Here is a 17,501-nt window from a genome sequence, read left to right as displayed (position 1 = left end):
CGGGTATTACAGACGTATTTGTTTGACGCTTACAATGTGCCAACGCAATGATGATAAATTGATACCTTATGGTGAATTCTCAAAATAATGGCTGATGACTTTGCGTTTTGCTTACAGTTGCTGTCATATCCTATTACATACAGTATACTGATGTTATAATAAAGTGATATTCTTTTGCATATTTGCAATACTAATACGGTTGCTACCAACAAAGGTTCTTTTATACTCAAAATTATAAACCAACTACGGTTAAAATCTAATCATTTATTATATATTCTTCCTTGATTAAATGAAAGGTGTATAATAATTAGATATGTATAAAGATTAATATTTGTTAACATAAAGGTGTTTCAGCGATTCATTTATTTGTCAGACAGGAATGTGAAATGATCTTCAGATATATTGCAAAGCATATCCACATTACCAAACTATAATTTCTTATTTTGATGACGATCAGATTACTAAAGATTTTGATGTATGCTGTATAGAAAATTGACCTTGAAACATGATAGAAATCCCTTCCTTCTGTTATTTTACATTGTTTATGCATAACGAAATGATGTTGTGGTGTATTTGTAATGCCTTTTTTTCTAGCTGTCTGCCATACTTGCTATGATTTCATATAAAAAACTGTATTTACATTTTAATTAAATCGGGGATAATGGACAAGCTTATCCGTCAAATAAATTCACGAAACAATACAACATCTGACAACCGTTTATTACAGTCAAAACCATTAACAGAAATATGATACAATTAAAATTTGGGCTGTTAATTCAGCCTTTTGAAAATTTGTAAAGAAACCAATACGTGCAGAAACTGCAATATGAATGACTGTCTGACATGAAATGACATGAATTGAAAACAAATATTTATTTCAACGTATAAGTCTCTTTGAATACGTGTGAGTCCATAAATATTTTTTTTGTCATAACTGCAGTATCATATTACACAGTACAGCGTATTTTTATACCAGTTTAGGCAAGTAGCAATAACGATTTCACATAATGAATACATTTTAAAGCCAGTATCGCCCCATCCTCAGTTTCTTTGTGCAAAAATGTAGGATGTGATAAAAAATTAGGCCAGTTTTCTGTTTAATAGTTAACAAGCATTACAAATGCAGACAGGTCATTGTACATTGAGAAACTGAAAGCGATACAACCGCTTAAAGCACGATATTTTTTCAAAACAGTGCAAAGTACGTATAAGCTGTACTTTGTCGTGATATTAAAATGTGCAATGACTTGAACTTATCAATTTAGAATTTTCATCTAAAATGTTGATACAATGTAATTGCTTTTTGAAAAGATGGTGCACTTTTTTATCATTTTCATAATGTGTAAAGGATGAATTTACGCACCATTGTAAGAAACTTTATCGCAATATCTTGTTGTATCTAGTAATACCAGTTTTTCAAGAGTATGTTGGAAGCAGTTCTCTTTTGCTTAACGGTTAGTGCACCGGCATCACCAGTGGAAGGTCTTGGGTTTAAACCAAACTAGAGCAATGTCTGTATCATGCAGTTTTATAATTCTAGATGGAGTGGCAAGTATGGACTAATGGCTGCCACTATAAATGCATTTTCAGATTTAATGATTTTCATCGAAGTTAAAACCAAATTTTATGATGTTTTGGCCACTTGTTTCATATTATTGTGGTGAGTTCCATTTGAGATATGGCCCTCGATTTGTCGCATTTTACCTTGTCTGTGCAAATGTTTCGATACGACCAGGAGGAATTGCACCAAACGTCACCAAAGGGATAACTCCTAAGCCTAGTTGTGCATATCAACAGTATGTTCCGGTTCGGTAACTTCATACATATAGGAAAAAGTGGCTATGCCCACGTGTTGTCAATTATTTGACGAATCAGAATAATTTGAAAAGTCCTTATAAATGTTCACCTAATGATCACTTGTATAATATCCTTTTAAACTGGATTAGCACTTTTTACAAAAATACTTTTTTACAGGGAAATGTTACCACTCACCTAGTGGCCACGGGAGGAGGAGATGTTGTTTAAAGACATTTTCCTTCTCAGCTCTCAAAGCCATGCTGTTGTTTCTTGGCGAGTCGGAATAATTACTTCTTTAGGGGTCAAGTACGGAACAAATGTGTAAAATAATCTGTGTAAAAATTTAGATCATTTTAAAACTTGGTCAGCAGTTTCCAATTTATACTTTCATATTTGGAGAAGTGACCACACCCTTTGGTGGCCATAATTTTTGACGAACCAGGAAACATTTGAAAACGTCTGGAGGGTGGTATCAAAGATATTTTCTGCGTAATACTTTCAAAACTTGACCAACAGGTTTTGACAAGAAGCTTTATAAACCTTCCTGCCTATATATGCATTTAAGGAAAAGTGACAATAATGTGTCTTGAAGAATTACCGTTTGGACAAATTTGAAAGATCACTAAAAGAACATCCATACCAAGTTGTTGCTACTCTCTCTTGAATATTTTGAAATTTATGATGATATATCATGCTGTCGATTATGGTCTTGCTGCTGTCGTTGCTTATGCTAATAATACTAAGTATACTATAATAAAATTGATAGCTTTACGTACGGAAGAGAACAAGTTTGATGAAGCCGACTGATATTCAAGACGGTTATCATGGAGATAATGATGATGATGATTTTTATTTTCATTATTGCTGTTGTTACATAAAGACAAATTGTTATTATTTGCTTGTGGTTCTCTTTCATCATAATGAAGGTATGCTGATAATGCTGCTGCTGCTGCTGATGATGATAATAATAATGCTCATTATAACGATGATGACTAATTTACATTATTTGTTGATCATGATTGTTTATGATTAAGGAAAAGTGATGATAATGATGATGATGACGTTGATGATTAGACTATGCATTTGATGATACAACAAAAACTATGCCAACCTTCCGAAAAGGGAAATTATTTAAATCAGTGCATTAAATATATGCATGTGTTAAATTTGTTTTAGAGTACAGCTGTACAGTTTTTGTTGTTTTGACTATACTTTCGCAGATATTGAAACGAAATTTCTGTTGAGCCAAGGATAAAGAAAACATTCATGTGGAAAAAATTTTGCTGGTGTTGGGTAATGTTGTTAGAACTTATAAGTTGTTTGGTAGTAATACCTGAAAGTAAGTAGACAGGTAAAAGCTGAATATCATTTAACCGGTGTCTTTATACTTTTAATGGTGTTCTGTTTTGTTCTACGATAAACGATACAGACTATGCATTTGTTTGTGACCAAAACATGCCTTGAAAATTGATTTCAGCGCATTTTACTTAACTGTCGTGATGTAGCTGTCGCAAAAGCCGATTTCTACGATTGATTTTGGTTTAGCAGTGTGACTCTGGCTGTGTTTTCTGCGACTGATGCAATCTATGTATGCATGTACTGAGGATTGCCGCTACCTGCTTACATAAGAAAGTAACTCCGTAATATATCATGATGACTTGGTTGTGTGGGTATGTCAGTAACATTGAGTCTCGATTATTTGATCAGCAAAATTCTACATACAGTTTAACCCACATGTCTTTCATGTTTTACTATGACTAGCAGTTGATATTTTTCGTCTACAGCGCCAAACCCAGGGATATTTTATGATTTTGTCATTAAAAAGAAGTCATCAATAACTGATTGTAATTGTGCTGTATTTCTGCTCTTTAAAATTTTCTTTTATTTAGATTTTATTTTCATGTCCATCCTCTTGTCATAGGCGTTGCGCTGTTGGTGTGTGTTATTATACTGGAGCTAAGAGAGAAGCATTGTCAAATCAAACACTGCACTAGGAGTGTTATTTTTGTTGTTGTTGTTGGGTTTAACGTCGCACCGACACAGTTATAGGTCATATGGCGACTTTCCAGCTTTGATGGTGGAGGAAGACCCCAGGTGCCCCTCCGTGCATTATTTCATCACGAGCGGGTACCCGGGTAGAACCACCAACCTTCCGTAAGCCAGCTGGATGGCTTCCTCACATAAAGACTTCAACACCCCGAGTGAGGCTCGAACCCACATCGGTGAAGGGCAACTGATTTGAAGTCAGCCACCTTAACCTCTCGGCCACGGAGGCCCCGTGCACTAGGAGTGGCAGAGTGACGTTACCTCCTGTTATTATTACATAGACCAGTGCAATCAAGGGCAAAATTTCCTAGGAGGGTATGCAAAAACTACTACGTAAAATTTTGGGTTGATCTCTTCAAATCAAATTAAATGGACGGATTGTTCACCATGTAAATTGTCAAGGACGACGATCTCCCAACCAATTGAGCAATTAAGTAATAGTCATAAGCTATGTAAAATATGCGTCAATGTGACGTGAATCGGATTGCAAAAGCCATCCGCAAACATGAAGTTGTGGGGTAATAATACGCGCCAACGCCTATTACGTGGTTACCGTCGTATTTATAAATGAATTAACTTCATGTTGAGCGCATTGCTTAATTTAGTAAATTGTTGTAAGAAGCCTGTTCTCGATTATGTTGCTAGGTTACTTTCACTGGCGTAAAATCATGCATACGTCAGTGTTAGAAATGGGCTTACGTCAATCTTTCTCATCGATATTGCACAATAACTTGTAACAAGGTATTTCATGAGACAGAGCTACGTACATTTTGCATAAATACCGCCTTCTCTATGTGTGTTAGTGGCATAACTGAGAGGAGGGGCAGAACTATTAGAGAAAGCTGCAGAAGTGGCAAATTGTCCAAAATGTAGAGTTGTAGAAAATAAAGTACCTGGTAGTAGTACCATGTACCCTGTAGTACGAAGTGTGCAAGAACTTACTGGAAACTTGGAATTTATTAGAAACATTGGAAATAAATTATTCTTATTTAACATGTATTTATGAGTGAAATAACACTAGGACAAATCTATATAAAAAGATAAATTACACTAAAACTAGAAAACGGACTTTGTTTATTTTTCAAAAGAGCCTGGGTGAAGTACAGTTAAACTGCAGACTACACAACATTAATGTTTGTAATAATACTATGATAAAGTCACGGCCTTATACCTTTAATCAACCTTTGTTATTTACTTTCTATACTCTGACGCGACCGACCACTCTTACAGACATACGATTTATCTCTAGGTCACTTCTCATCTTGGTCAAAACAAGATGCCTTTAAAGAGTGGGGATGAGTTGCCGCTTCTTATTTTTGTGTCCTACTAATACAACAATACTATTGCGAAATGTTGTAATTTTATCAACATTCTTTAATTGAGTCAAACATGTGAAATAAACTGTCGTTTACCTCCTTGTATTGCAAAGAAAAACGGTATAAATGTAAATTTCTTTTAGATGACGTATGCTGATTCCGTTGCATTCATATATGTTTGAGTTTCCAACTGATCTTTTGTCACTGACCGTTCCTTGGCGATGTCCGACTGTGTTCCTATGTCTGTTCATTTTGTCCTCGCTATCTGTTTGTTTTATAATATGTGCGTGCATGTGTGAATGCGTGTGTGGGTGTGGGTGTGAGTGTTGCTTTGCAAGCGTCCATGCTTGTACTGCTGTTTTGGAAGCTTTTATATTTTGAACGTAGCTCTCCCTTTAGGGTATTCATCTTCGTTTTTGTTTTTTTTCTATTCTTAAAAAAACCCTTTAATCCGGCACTTAATTTTGACAATGATTGAAATACTTTACAATAGTTTATGTACTGTTTGGAATAGCGCTCAATAGTGTAGTCAGTATGATGGTCAAACTGGGCAAAAAATCGTTTCCGCGAACATTCATTAAAATATGTAGGAACAGGTTTACTACTTTTTTACCAACGCTTTCGCAATTATGACCATATACTTGACCACTTGCTTAAAATATGTTTCATGAATAAAGGTATGGCTTCATCGATGTACCTAGTATATTTCAGGAAAGGCGTGTCATTGATTCTGCTCCTGAATGAAGTTCCTATTATCTGTTATAAATGTAAAATAGAAAAAGTGGAAACTCTACAGGTCGCTCAACACGACAAAAACGAAAATGTTGCAGGCTCGGTTTCATTGAGCTTGATCATGGACGGTAGTGAATTTGCATGCTACCGTCCACAACCTCTAGCCCCCGGTTGAGCAGAACTCAAAATTTACACATGTTGCATGTACAATTTAGAGACATCCGCAGATGTATTCATACGGCGGTGCACATGGAACCTTCAATGATACACTAGTGTGTAATTCCATGAAAAGCGGCGTATGGTCACCAGTTAAAATAATGGGTTTGCCTTAAACGAGAAAACAATGGGCAAAACTAAACAAACTGGAATTAAGAAAGGGGATCTGAGGTTATGGAGCCTGCATATCATGGAACTGCCAAAAGACAAATTTGAAAAGAAGGCACCATATCTATGGGGTGATTATACATTACCCAAAGCTATGAAAGCGGGGGTATTGGAACCACCCAGGCCGAAATGTTCAAGCTAGGAAACTAAACAGTACCGATAACACGACATAAAGTCGTGCCGAGCGATTTGAAAAGATCGAAATATAACAGTCCTGACTGAATGTAGCTGGTAATGCTACATTTCTCGCTTGTAATTTCAACAAAGCTTTTTTACTAGCTGCTTTGTTTAAATTATACTATGTGGACCTGTGACGAAATTTGTACAGTCCTTTCCTTTTCGTTGAACAATATTTACGTCAGGTTTGGGTATGTAGTTTTCAGACAAGTAATTGCTATTCCCATGGGAACAAATTGTGCACCCCTTGACGCGGATGTGTGTTGATATTCTTATGAAAAGGATTTTATGTTGAGTCTTTCTCCAGGTACTGAATTTAATAGTACATAAACCTATCTAGATGATATTCATAATATGGATAAACTGTTTGTTTGCTCAATTGATGGATACTATTTATCCCCGGAAGCTCAAGTTACATGTATATTCGACTAACAATTCGATACAACTGCTTTCTTTTTAGATTAACATATTTCCATTTATGACCAAACTTTATAACAAAAGTGATGATTTTAGTTTTAGTATTGTACATTTCCTCCATCTGGATGGGGATATATCCCAGGCTACATCTTATGGAGTATACATTTCTCAGTTAATTCGGTTTGCCAGAACGTGTATTCATGTTGAGAATTTCAATGAACGTTATCAATATATAACAAGTAAACTACCGTTATTATAAATTGCGTAAATATTTAAGTAAATTTTACTATCGTAATTGAGATTTGGTTTTGAAATTTAGTAGTAATTTAAAGACACTCCTGCGAGAAGGTATTTCAAAACCCGATTTTTTATGGGGATGTGGTTTACAAATTTCGTAAAATTTTGGGACATGGCAATTTTCAAAATCTATTTAGTAAAGTTATAAAACTTTTTATTAAACAAGGTTTTGACCCAACTGTTTTGAGACACACCACATTTTGATGTTCACCGCTTTTACATGGACGCTACGCTTTTCTCTTTGGTTGTGTCTGACGGAACAGGTGGAGGACTCTATGATACTTAGGTAGTTCTTTAATCCCACAGAGACTGAGCTTTTTTTATTTCTGCCTTCTGGCCTATTTCGTCGGGCCCTTAAGGGTGTTTCCCTTGTTGCTCTGTCTTCTGCAAAGGCATGGAGTGCATGCGTCTTTTGGTTCTTAAGGATTGCTTTTTATATAAATATACTAGAGACGTTTTGTGTATTGCATAACATTCCTTCTGTTGCCATTGCGTATGTTAGGGTGTTACCTGGCGGGAATAACATTTATTTACACTGTCCTGTGACTTTGGAACATGGTGGGGATAAGACTGAGATTAGGTGCACCATATACCGGTTTAAGCAACCCAGTGGTAGCTTTGCCGCTGACTTTTACAAGGCGGTGCCCCACTGTGTTCCTTTATTTGTTCATTTTGGCCTACTGTGTTTGCTTTGTGCGAGTGTTTAAGTCGTGCGCAGCCATCGTGATGGGTTAGGTTTAGGGAGGCTGCGTTTGTTTAATCTTACCCTGGTGGATATTTATCCTTGTTGTTTGTAACACAAAATAAGCTCGGATTTATTCTAGTTAGTGTTTTCCTAATTTTCGACACATAACAAAATAGAAAATGTGTAAACGTCAAAGGTCGCATAATGATAATTTTAAGATGAATATATTTCTCCTTTAAGTCGATGCTATATTTCATATTTCATAAAAATCTACGGATAACACATTATATCCACGGTCTTTTCAAAAATATCATGGAAAGTAATTTGCTAAGGAAAAAGCATGTTTAAGAATATATTTCTGTTTATGATACCTTGACACTAGTGTACATAAGAAAACACCAATGATAGCTTACATATCCCTGATCTGGTAACTAAATGATATATATTAAAAGGGGCTTGTAGGTTCTTTATTTCATTTTCGTATTGGGCTTGTCCATTTCTCGACTTTTCAATGTACTGATAATCATGCAACTGTCATCCTTTAACCTTTAAGTTATCCAGAGTAGATTATGACGTTATTTCAATAAATCGCAAGACTGATTCTCAACAACAATATCTCTAACTGAAACACAATAACAAGATAACAAGAATGCTATTGTATATTGTTTTATTTTTTCACACAGATGCTTATACAAAGTAAAGCATTGTCAGTATAATTTGATTAATTGTAGGATTTGATATCAATATTTGAGCAACTTAAGCTGCAACTGACAAAAGACCGATGAAATAAAACCGACTGACTGCTCAATTACAATTTTTCTTTTTAAATTTGAGTTGCAGGGTTGATGTTTAAGGTACACAGTCATTTTCCATGTTGTTAAATTTAGTTCGATAATAATACACACAGAGAAATTTACATATACAAGGCACTCAATATAAATAAACTAAAGAAGCACACTATAACTGAGAAATGACTCAGACATCGACACATTGGTATCTCATTACTGAAATCATTTCTTAAATGAAAAACATGAAAAACAAAGAAACACGCAGTACTTTAGGGAGTAGACCTTCTCAACAGGACATTGGGACTTTGATTAATTATGTGTTGTTCTCTGCTACATGAAAGGTGATCTGCGTTCATGAATTTTATAATATACAGATTCTCTATTATTGGTATATATTATCGGATAGCCATTATAGTCGTGGCACCGTTTAAATATATACAGCTAGACGGTGTTTGATCTGCTTTTGTTATAACGCTCCAACAACAAATATTGAGATACACCTACGATTGAAAAGAAAATAAGTCGATATAGACACTAAATTTCACAAAAGTCGGACACTTTTACAGAAAATGTTGTATCAATTTCAATTGTACGCTGTAAATATTTTATGGCATGAAATACGGTACTAGCGCTATGCACATATACGAAAACGCTCACGCGTCAAGTAGTTAAACGAAACCAACGTATTAGAAGAGACTTAATAAATTATAAATGAATATCACAATTTTTGTAAACCAATAATTCCCTTATGAGGCGTTTTTTAATTTCTATAAATCATTTACGTGTATATTTCTATGTTCATATGACATTTCATATTCTTTCAAAACCATTTTCGGATACAACTTTGTATACATATTACACAGCAATTGTTTCGTAGAACATGTGTTCTTTATTTACGCACACCTTTTGAGCGTTGTACTTTTGTAGTAGTCACGGCACGTTTTGCCATGTACTGCAATGAGGGTAATATTTCCTGGATTTAAAGGCCATCTCACCTACAGTACTGATACAAACAAGATACATATACATGTGATTATGTTTTACATGAATTAATTGTTAACTGGTACGGAAATTGCAGAAATTCTCTTAATGATTTAAACATGTTCGATTAATCAAATTAGATCGTCGGCATTAGCAATGTTTGACATTTTATTAAAGTGCAGTCCGTAAATTTTACATGTGATATGAATTACGTCAAACTAGTTACATAATCTTAGTCGCGTTACTCTGTCCTATAATTTTATTATGTTTCAAGATGATGAGATAAATGTTTTTCTAAACGCGCGACGGACCTGTAGTATCTTGGTTATTGATTTTAAAATGGCTTTTGCTGGATTTCAACTATTTAAACAAAACATTAATTCAGAGAGACAACAAGAGCTGTCAGGATGGTCAGGAAGCTAACAACGAGAGCTGTTGCGCTGTCACAGGTCGAAGCAACTGTTATAGTGACGGTTGAAGTTGCAGCGACGGTGCCATCACTAACTTCGACTTGCAGATTGTAGGTTGATGTTGTTGCCATGGCAAGTGTCTTTGCCACAGTAATCACAGCTCCAGAATTAGCGAAGTCAGTGTTTGTGTTCCCGCCTAAAGAGCGAAACAATTAAAGTTAGTAATTATATGCATGACAACAAGAATTCTTGACTTAAATGTTGATTTTATATATAAAATTTTTATAATATATATCTACAATATTTTTAAAGCTTAGAAGTATGTAATGTTTTACTATTTGTTTGTTTATTAAGATCATGATAGAAACTCTGATATTTGTTTGTGTTCTCAACAGTTTTCAAAAGATCTGAATGTTCCTGACCAATTGAGATTGAACTGTATTGTTATACCTACCGGTAATAGAGTAAGTAAGTGTGTTTGCGCTGTCCTGATCAGTTCCGGTTACTGTTGTCACTGTTGTACCTGTATTTGTATAGTTGAATAAATATTAAATTATTATATATATATATAGTAATGCTAAATAGTAACACAATTGTATACGACAGAATCTCGTTATCCACGCCGAGGCCAGAAGCTTACAAATTACAGATAAACGACTAGCCGTGTGACGTTCAAACCGCCGGAAAATATATTAAGTTAATGACAAAGAACATATTAATCGGCATTTAGTCTCCTATAGTTATTGACAAGGCTTTACTTAGCACTCAGGCTATGCTCTCGTGCCATTATTAGTTTAGCCATGCAACTAATTCTTTATACCCACTAGCATCAGATAAAGATTAAATCTTTCATAAAGGTACATTAAAACGACTACATTATCTTAAATACCGTGTATCTTATCTTTGATTTTGTAGTAAATACAAACAAAACCAATCGAACATTGTTATACTATTTTGTTAGTGCTTCACAGTTTTTGCACTTAAAATAGGAGTGAGATATTTTATAGAGTGCCGTGCCGACATATCATAGCTTAATTGAAACTGATGCATTGGAAGCTTTATTTTCTTGATCAAGATATTGCATTACACTAACTGCTGAAATGTGCGCAGATATACAATAATTATTGTTCATTAGTTGTATCACCAATTTCATCATGTGAATCCTTGCATCAGCAAGATTAGTCAAATTTATCTGGAAACAAAAACACTTAATAATTTTAAACGTTTTCAAAATAAAATGTGTCTCTGATTCCGTTACCTGCTATAGCACCGTCAGTCGCGCATTCTGTGTACGTCGCAGGACTAAACACTGGAGCATCGTTGACGTCATTAATAGCTACAGTAAGTGTCGCTGTTGTTGAAGAAGGGGTATCATCTGTAACCCTGGAATAAAACAAAACGTATTTTTATTCTTACTGAATAAATGAGCTACAAAAGTTTGATTGCTGGATTAAGTAATTTAAAATGAACAGAGGTGTTCAATAACGGGCGATCCCTTAGAAGCATAGAATGTCAACAAATCATCATCATAGCATGACAAGCTATGAAATTTGCAATATTGCTCAAGCAACGGCCTAATCGGATATTTGTTGTACGTGATCCCAGTAAAAAGGTTAACTAGAAATTACAACAGCACAGAGTCAAAGTACAGAGAGACTTTTTACCGGTCATCACTTGTCGATTAACACTTTCGTCGAAATAGTCACTAAAATCTATTGAATAGAACTGTAACCGATGTTTGTTCTCTATTGCAATATCACAAAGCACCTAAAGATATCTACTGTATAAAAACGTTAATTCAGTAATTATGAACACTGCTTAAGACAATACATCTGTCAAAGTTTGGTACCATATTTCGTTATGGTAGTCTACTGCAAAACTAGTCCAAGACAAATGAAAATATTTTGGGAGTATTTTCCTTGCTATGTTGTTAATTGTTACTAGGGTATGAGTAAATATCAGAAAAATATAGCATACACAGACAGGATTGCCACGTTAATAGTTTTTTTTTATCATTTTCTTTCCTCATAAAGTTTATTATGATTATTATTATTATTATTATTATTATTAAGAATTGCAATATGCTTTATTAGAACTGTTACATGTCTTTGTGTGTTACCTTCTTTAAATAAATAAATTAATTAATTAATTAATAAACAAATGAAAGGGGAGCTGTGGTCTAGTGGATAAGGTGTCGGCCGCTCAATCCAGGGGTCGTGGGTTCGAGCCCCACTGGGGTCACGACCATGACTTCTCATATGACACCAGTACTGGTTTTTCTAGGAAGCGGACTCGAGAGTTGTTCAAATAAGCTTGAAGCTTTCATCACAATCGAGCTAAAACAAATTAGTATAAACTAAACAAATGAATAATAAATAATTAATAATTATTATTATCATTGTTATACTATTATTATAATTATCATCATCATGATCATCATCATCATAGTATTATAGTTCCTTTGTAAAATGATTTATCGACATTTAAATTAATTTTGTAAATATTGAATAAAGATTTTTTCGTGAATGATATATAATTTTCCTGCGTGGCGAAGAATACAAAGGGATCTTGTCGGCTAATCTGGATTGGAAGATCATAAGCACACTGAAAGCACATATACACGCAAACAACTTTTGACTGATTGAAGGTTTGAAGGACATCAGCAAAAATATAATTCACCTTTTTTAAATTGAACGTATAACAAAACGAGTATATAGTTGGACTTCTTCAATACAATTATTCTGAAAAATATACCCTTAGCGTTTATAGTTTTATATTCTATTTACATATGACCCATCAAGTTGTTACTATATATTATTTATTTGTGAGATAAATAATTGGAAATCTTTACTGCATTTTAAAACATTTTAATGTACTTACTTAATCAATAGTGTGTAGGTTGGAGTTGTTTCGTAGTCAAGGGTATTTGCAGCTGTAACCGTCAGCTCGCCACTAGTGGCCAATGTAAATGGAGAGCCTGTAGTCACCAGGGTGTAAGCTCCAAGAGTTTTTGTTGAAGAAGGAGTAGCGACCACTGTTACCACTGCTGCTCCTGCTGCACTGTTTTCATCCACATTTGCTGATCCGTCCCCGCCTGTTGGAGTCGTAAATGAAGGGGCAGCAACTAAAAAAAAAAAAGAAAATGGCAAATTATATATTCTATAAGAACTTATGAGAAATATTTCTATCTAATTTTTGTTACAAATTTGTAATCAATTCATTACTGAATGCTGACAATTTAGCTATGTCACTTTTACCTATAACATTAGGTATATTCGCTGTCTAAGTATTCGCTAGACTTGGAACTTCATGTTTTTAGCTTGAGTAAATTTTTACGGCTTTTGACCTGCTCTTGAGACAGTTTGATCATTTTTAGCAATGATCACGTTTTTGCCAGTAGTTATTTTCGCGAAAACGTGTTAAAAATGGTTTAATCGTTAAATATTAAGAGAAAACATTAGCAAATGCTCGTACAGCAAGATCTACTAAATACATAAGATCCATTTGTAGCATTAAAAGCAACTCTATTCTCTAACAGTACGTATTTGCGAAATATATACTTGCGAAAGTGTTTTAATTATAAATAGCTTACTATGTTTGACAAATTGTCCATGTATCTGGGATTATCTACCTCTTTTCACAAATTCAACTTTAAAGATTGCAACATTTTAGCTCCGCGAAAAGTTCCGATCTTAGAGTGTGCTAACTAATTTAATTTCATGATCCAAAATCAAGAAAAAGTATAACAATCTAAGGACACCACAAGAAACTAAATGACTGCCTTTGTAATTACAGTTAATAATATATATGTTGGTCGTAAAAGCTCATATGAGCTTATGTTTATTTGTTGTAGTCCAAATCAAAATAAGTGTTATCTTCTTATCTTTTCTCAGTATTTAGAAGCTGGGTAATAGCAATCTTGCTTTGACTAAGTCTGTTCATGAATGTAATGTGAACATTTTTAATACACACACCATATTGACTTCTTGGTCCAAAAGGAACAGAAATATAACAACAATAAAGATAAGTTCAAACATATTTTTCTTTTAAATAATGCCTTAAAGATTTCCATTGGGCGTCTTTCATTAAAATATTTATTTTATAATATTTACCTTAAATATATAAAATTATCATTTAGATTCTATTGCATTAACCTTGACTATAAATATGAATTAAGCTTGCCTGCAGAGTTTTTTTTTTATAATTAAATATCATGCAATAAAATTTCACTGTTTAAAATCAGCCGGTTTTAATGGTAGTACACATATATTTTGTTTATGCAGGTTTACTAATTTAAACCTTATGCATATCACTGTTAATACACAAAGACTTATTAAGTCTATATTTACGTAAACTGTATTAAGTAACTGTTCATTTTTTTTTAACATGAAATTTGGATCGAATATACCTTAACTTGCGTTGTTTGGAAATATGACATATATTCAGTATTTCAAAATAGTTTGATAGTTATGGTAAGATGCAACCACTCATTGTTGTAACAATAACTTCAAATGACAATTACAAAAGAGTCCTGAATAAAGACCAATACCTTATTATTTAGATAACTTTTTTCTTAAGCATAGACTTCTTTACAAAATAAGTGTACTTCTATGATGATTATTACCATCCGCAATCCCTGAAGAATCGTCGTATTATAAAAGTATTAATACGAATCTCTTATGGAGGAAATTCGTCATTGAGACAGTGTTTTAATAAAACTATTGTCATAATCGTGTTTACTAATTATTTGTTCGATTTAATGATTTCAAGTTTCAAGATTATTCAACAAATTCTCACTTTGAATATTGCATAATTTTAGTACAAATAAAGTTTTAGATGTTTTAATATTTTGAATGAACTTTTGATTATAAAGCGAAAATATTCAGTAGTATTTGTTTTCTAGTAGAGTAATAATATCCAGTATCTTTCTACACAATAACTTTTATTTTTTTGTAGATACTTTGATTAGGGAAAATGCTTTAAATTTTACTCATAAATAAGACTCTTAATATCAATTGTACTTTTTAAATACAAAATGTTCTATCAAAAACAAGTAGAAATTGTTTTAATACATTTCAACATTTTGTCAGAAGCTTTAGATAACACACAGGTTTATATGTTTCATTTCTAAAGGAAAACCCGAAATTATACACTGTTGAATGATAAAATATCAACTAGTTTTAACATAGAATAAACGTATATTTGATCACCTACCTGCAGTATAAATCAACGCAAGAAATGCGAGAAAGGTGACCAAATTCCTTGAAATAAGCCGCATTATGATCAGAAAAGATAGCAGTTCTTATCGTTATGAAAACAATCCGTTGTGCCGCTCTTTCGATTTCTGAGCCCTTTTTATATTGTGCCTCCCGTCTGTTTCCATGGCCAGACCAAACATCGGAGATAACATTGATGTTGCCAAGTCCACATTCCTTTTGGTATGAAACATGTTTAAACATAACTGCAATTTGAATAGAACTCAAAACGGAAGACAAATACACCTTGGTTTTCATTTATATTCTATAGTGAAAAATACACAAGTTACGAAATTTGATTGGCAAGTTTTTGTGATGTTCCAGCGCATGCGCATTGAAATCAGAGCTCTTTTTTACATTCCTCCAACCAATATACCATACCTTGCAGTAAATAAACGTTATGCCAATAAATGTAATAATATCTGATCAGAAAAGTACCTTAGCATAGGATTAGTGTATCTTAGAATAATGTATCATTTGCAATTTAAACCAAGTCAATACTTCAATGTTTTCCTCATGGTTCGATGGTTGAGTGATTTTATTAACTATGCAAGGTGTTAAATAATTTCATTTCTATTTTCAAAACATGTAGCTGGACTTGAAAATACTAAATTAAGGATATTAACGTAAAATATAAAAGTGTCATAATTGAAATATTCTTTCAAAAATGGACACTATCCAGACGTTGAAGAAATACACATATTTTAAGTATTTTTACGATGGCATATAGATATAGGAACTAGCGCTGATACATGATATGAATTTAAAGGTATACTATGCTCTTTTTTCATGTAAAATTTAATCTTTAAAATCGTTTCCCAGTGTATCAGAATTGACTAAATATATAATCTAACTGTGTATGTACAGCGACATTCCCAATTAAAAGTAATGTGGTTACAGCCATTTGTTGATAAGTCCAGATTTTAAGTAATAGAAAAACTTAAGTTATTGATACATAAGTATATACTATGTATGATACATATATTGTTGTATTGGAATGAGCATTCAGGCGAAATAAGAATGTTTTCATTTAAGTCTGACAAGCAAAATTCTCGAGGAAACTTGTATTCCTTGCATTTTTCGAAAATGCCTTTGCATATGATTACTTATAATCTAAGTATTTCCCCTATATATTTATCCGTCGTTCTATTGTAGAAAGTTTCAACAGAAAGGAATAAAGTTTTATTTATATTTAGTTAAGGTTTCTTTTTGATCAAGCTATAAAAGCACATGCATCTGATTACACTGTCTATTATATGGTACTATAGTCTGTCCCACCTAATTTTGGACCTCAACTTTGGGCTGATATGAAGAAATGAAACGGGATCAAAGAACATAAAACATGTTTTTGTGAATAAAAAGAAAGTCACCCTCGAGAATTTCAAGGATTTTTGAAACAATCATCTGCTTTTCCCGTGCGACTAAATTTCAGTTTCTCTATGGGAATTCGCTGTTGTTTATTTCTGGTCGCCATTGCCAAATATTCTCTATTTTGGAGATTTTCGGGAAATTTCACGTGTTATTCCGTGGGGACTTTTCACACTTATTTTTTACACTTAGATCTAGCTGTTTTTCCTCCCGTAAGAAACAGAATGGGTTTGAAATAGAATTTACAATTTAGTATACTGTACAAACTTTTGAAAAATGTAAAAATGAAAAAATAGAAAAAGAACTTAATTTGCACGAAAGAATCCGGCCATTAAGTAATGTATTCAATTATAAATTCCTTTAATCATTATTCCATTTATCCTTAAATCCTTCCAAACGATGTCCAGTTCAATGCACAATTTTCAAAGTCAGAAGTTTTACACTGAACATCCATCATCCGAAAATTGATCCAGTCAATCTGCGGCAGTCTTTCGAAGAATATAGGCAAATAACTGAACTATGCATTTGAAACAATATCTTTAATCACAGTATTTTCCAGATGCATAATCCAGGAAGAACCTGTACGATACAAAGACGTCAACTGCTTCAGCCTCCTTAGAATATACAGTAGCCTTCTATACATTTAAGATGCTCGCCATGACACAATAACTTTTCAAACGCTAAATTCCAATTATGTCATACAATATATGACGTCACTAAATATCTCGAGCGATCAAGTGCATAGGCGGCACATATCGGCTCTCTTGCGCATAGCTACCCCAAAAATAAATAATTAAAAAAATATTGAAGCTAAGTGAGTCCAGAATTTAAAGATGATAAAGCAAATT

At 33.5% G+C, this 17,501-nt stretch overlaps 1 protein-coding gene across 1 annotated transcript; it reads right to left on the bottom strand.

The window, feature by feature from the left end:
* Positions 1-8,503: 8,503 nt before the first annotated feature.
* Positions 8,504-15,442, bottom strand: LOC123538984 (protocadherin gamma-B4-like). Its single transcript, XM_053530302.1, has 5 exons — positions 15,245-15,442; positions 12,911-13,154; positions 11,289-11,413; positions 10,485-10,553; positions 8,504-10,226 (listed from the first exon to the last, which is right to left on the bottom strand). The coding sequence occupies exons 1-5, from the start codon at positions 15,306-15,308 to the stop codon at positions 9,997-9,999; spliced, it is 732 nt and encodes a 243-aa protein (XP_053386277.1). The 5' UTR covers positions 15,309-15,442; the 3' UTR covers positions 8,504-9,996.
* Between the last annotated feature and the right edge of the window lie 2,059 nt (positions 15,443-17,501).

This window comes from Mercenaria mercenaria, chromosome 18 (assembly GCF_021730395.1).
Source record: "Mercenaria mercenaria strain notata chromosome 18, MADL_Memer_1, whole genome shotgun sequence".
Taxonomy (NCBI): Eukaryota; Metazoa; Mollusca; class Bivalvia; order Venerida; family Veneridae; genus Mercenaria; species Mercenaria mercenaria.
This window is presented reverse-complemented; position numbering and strand designations above follow the sequence as displayed.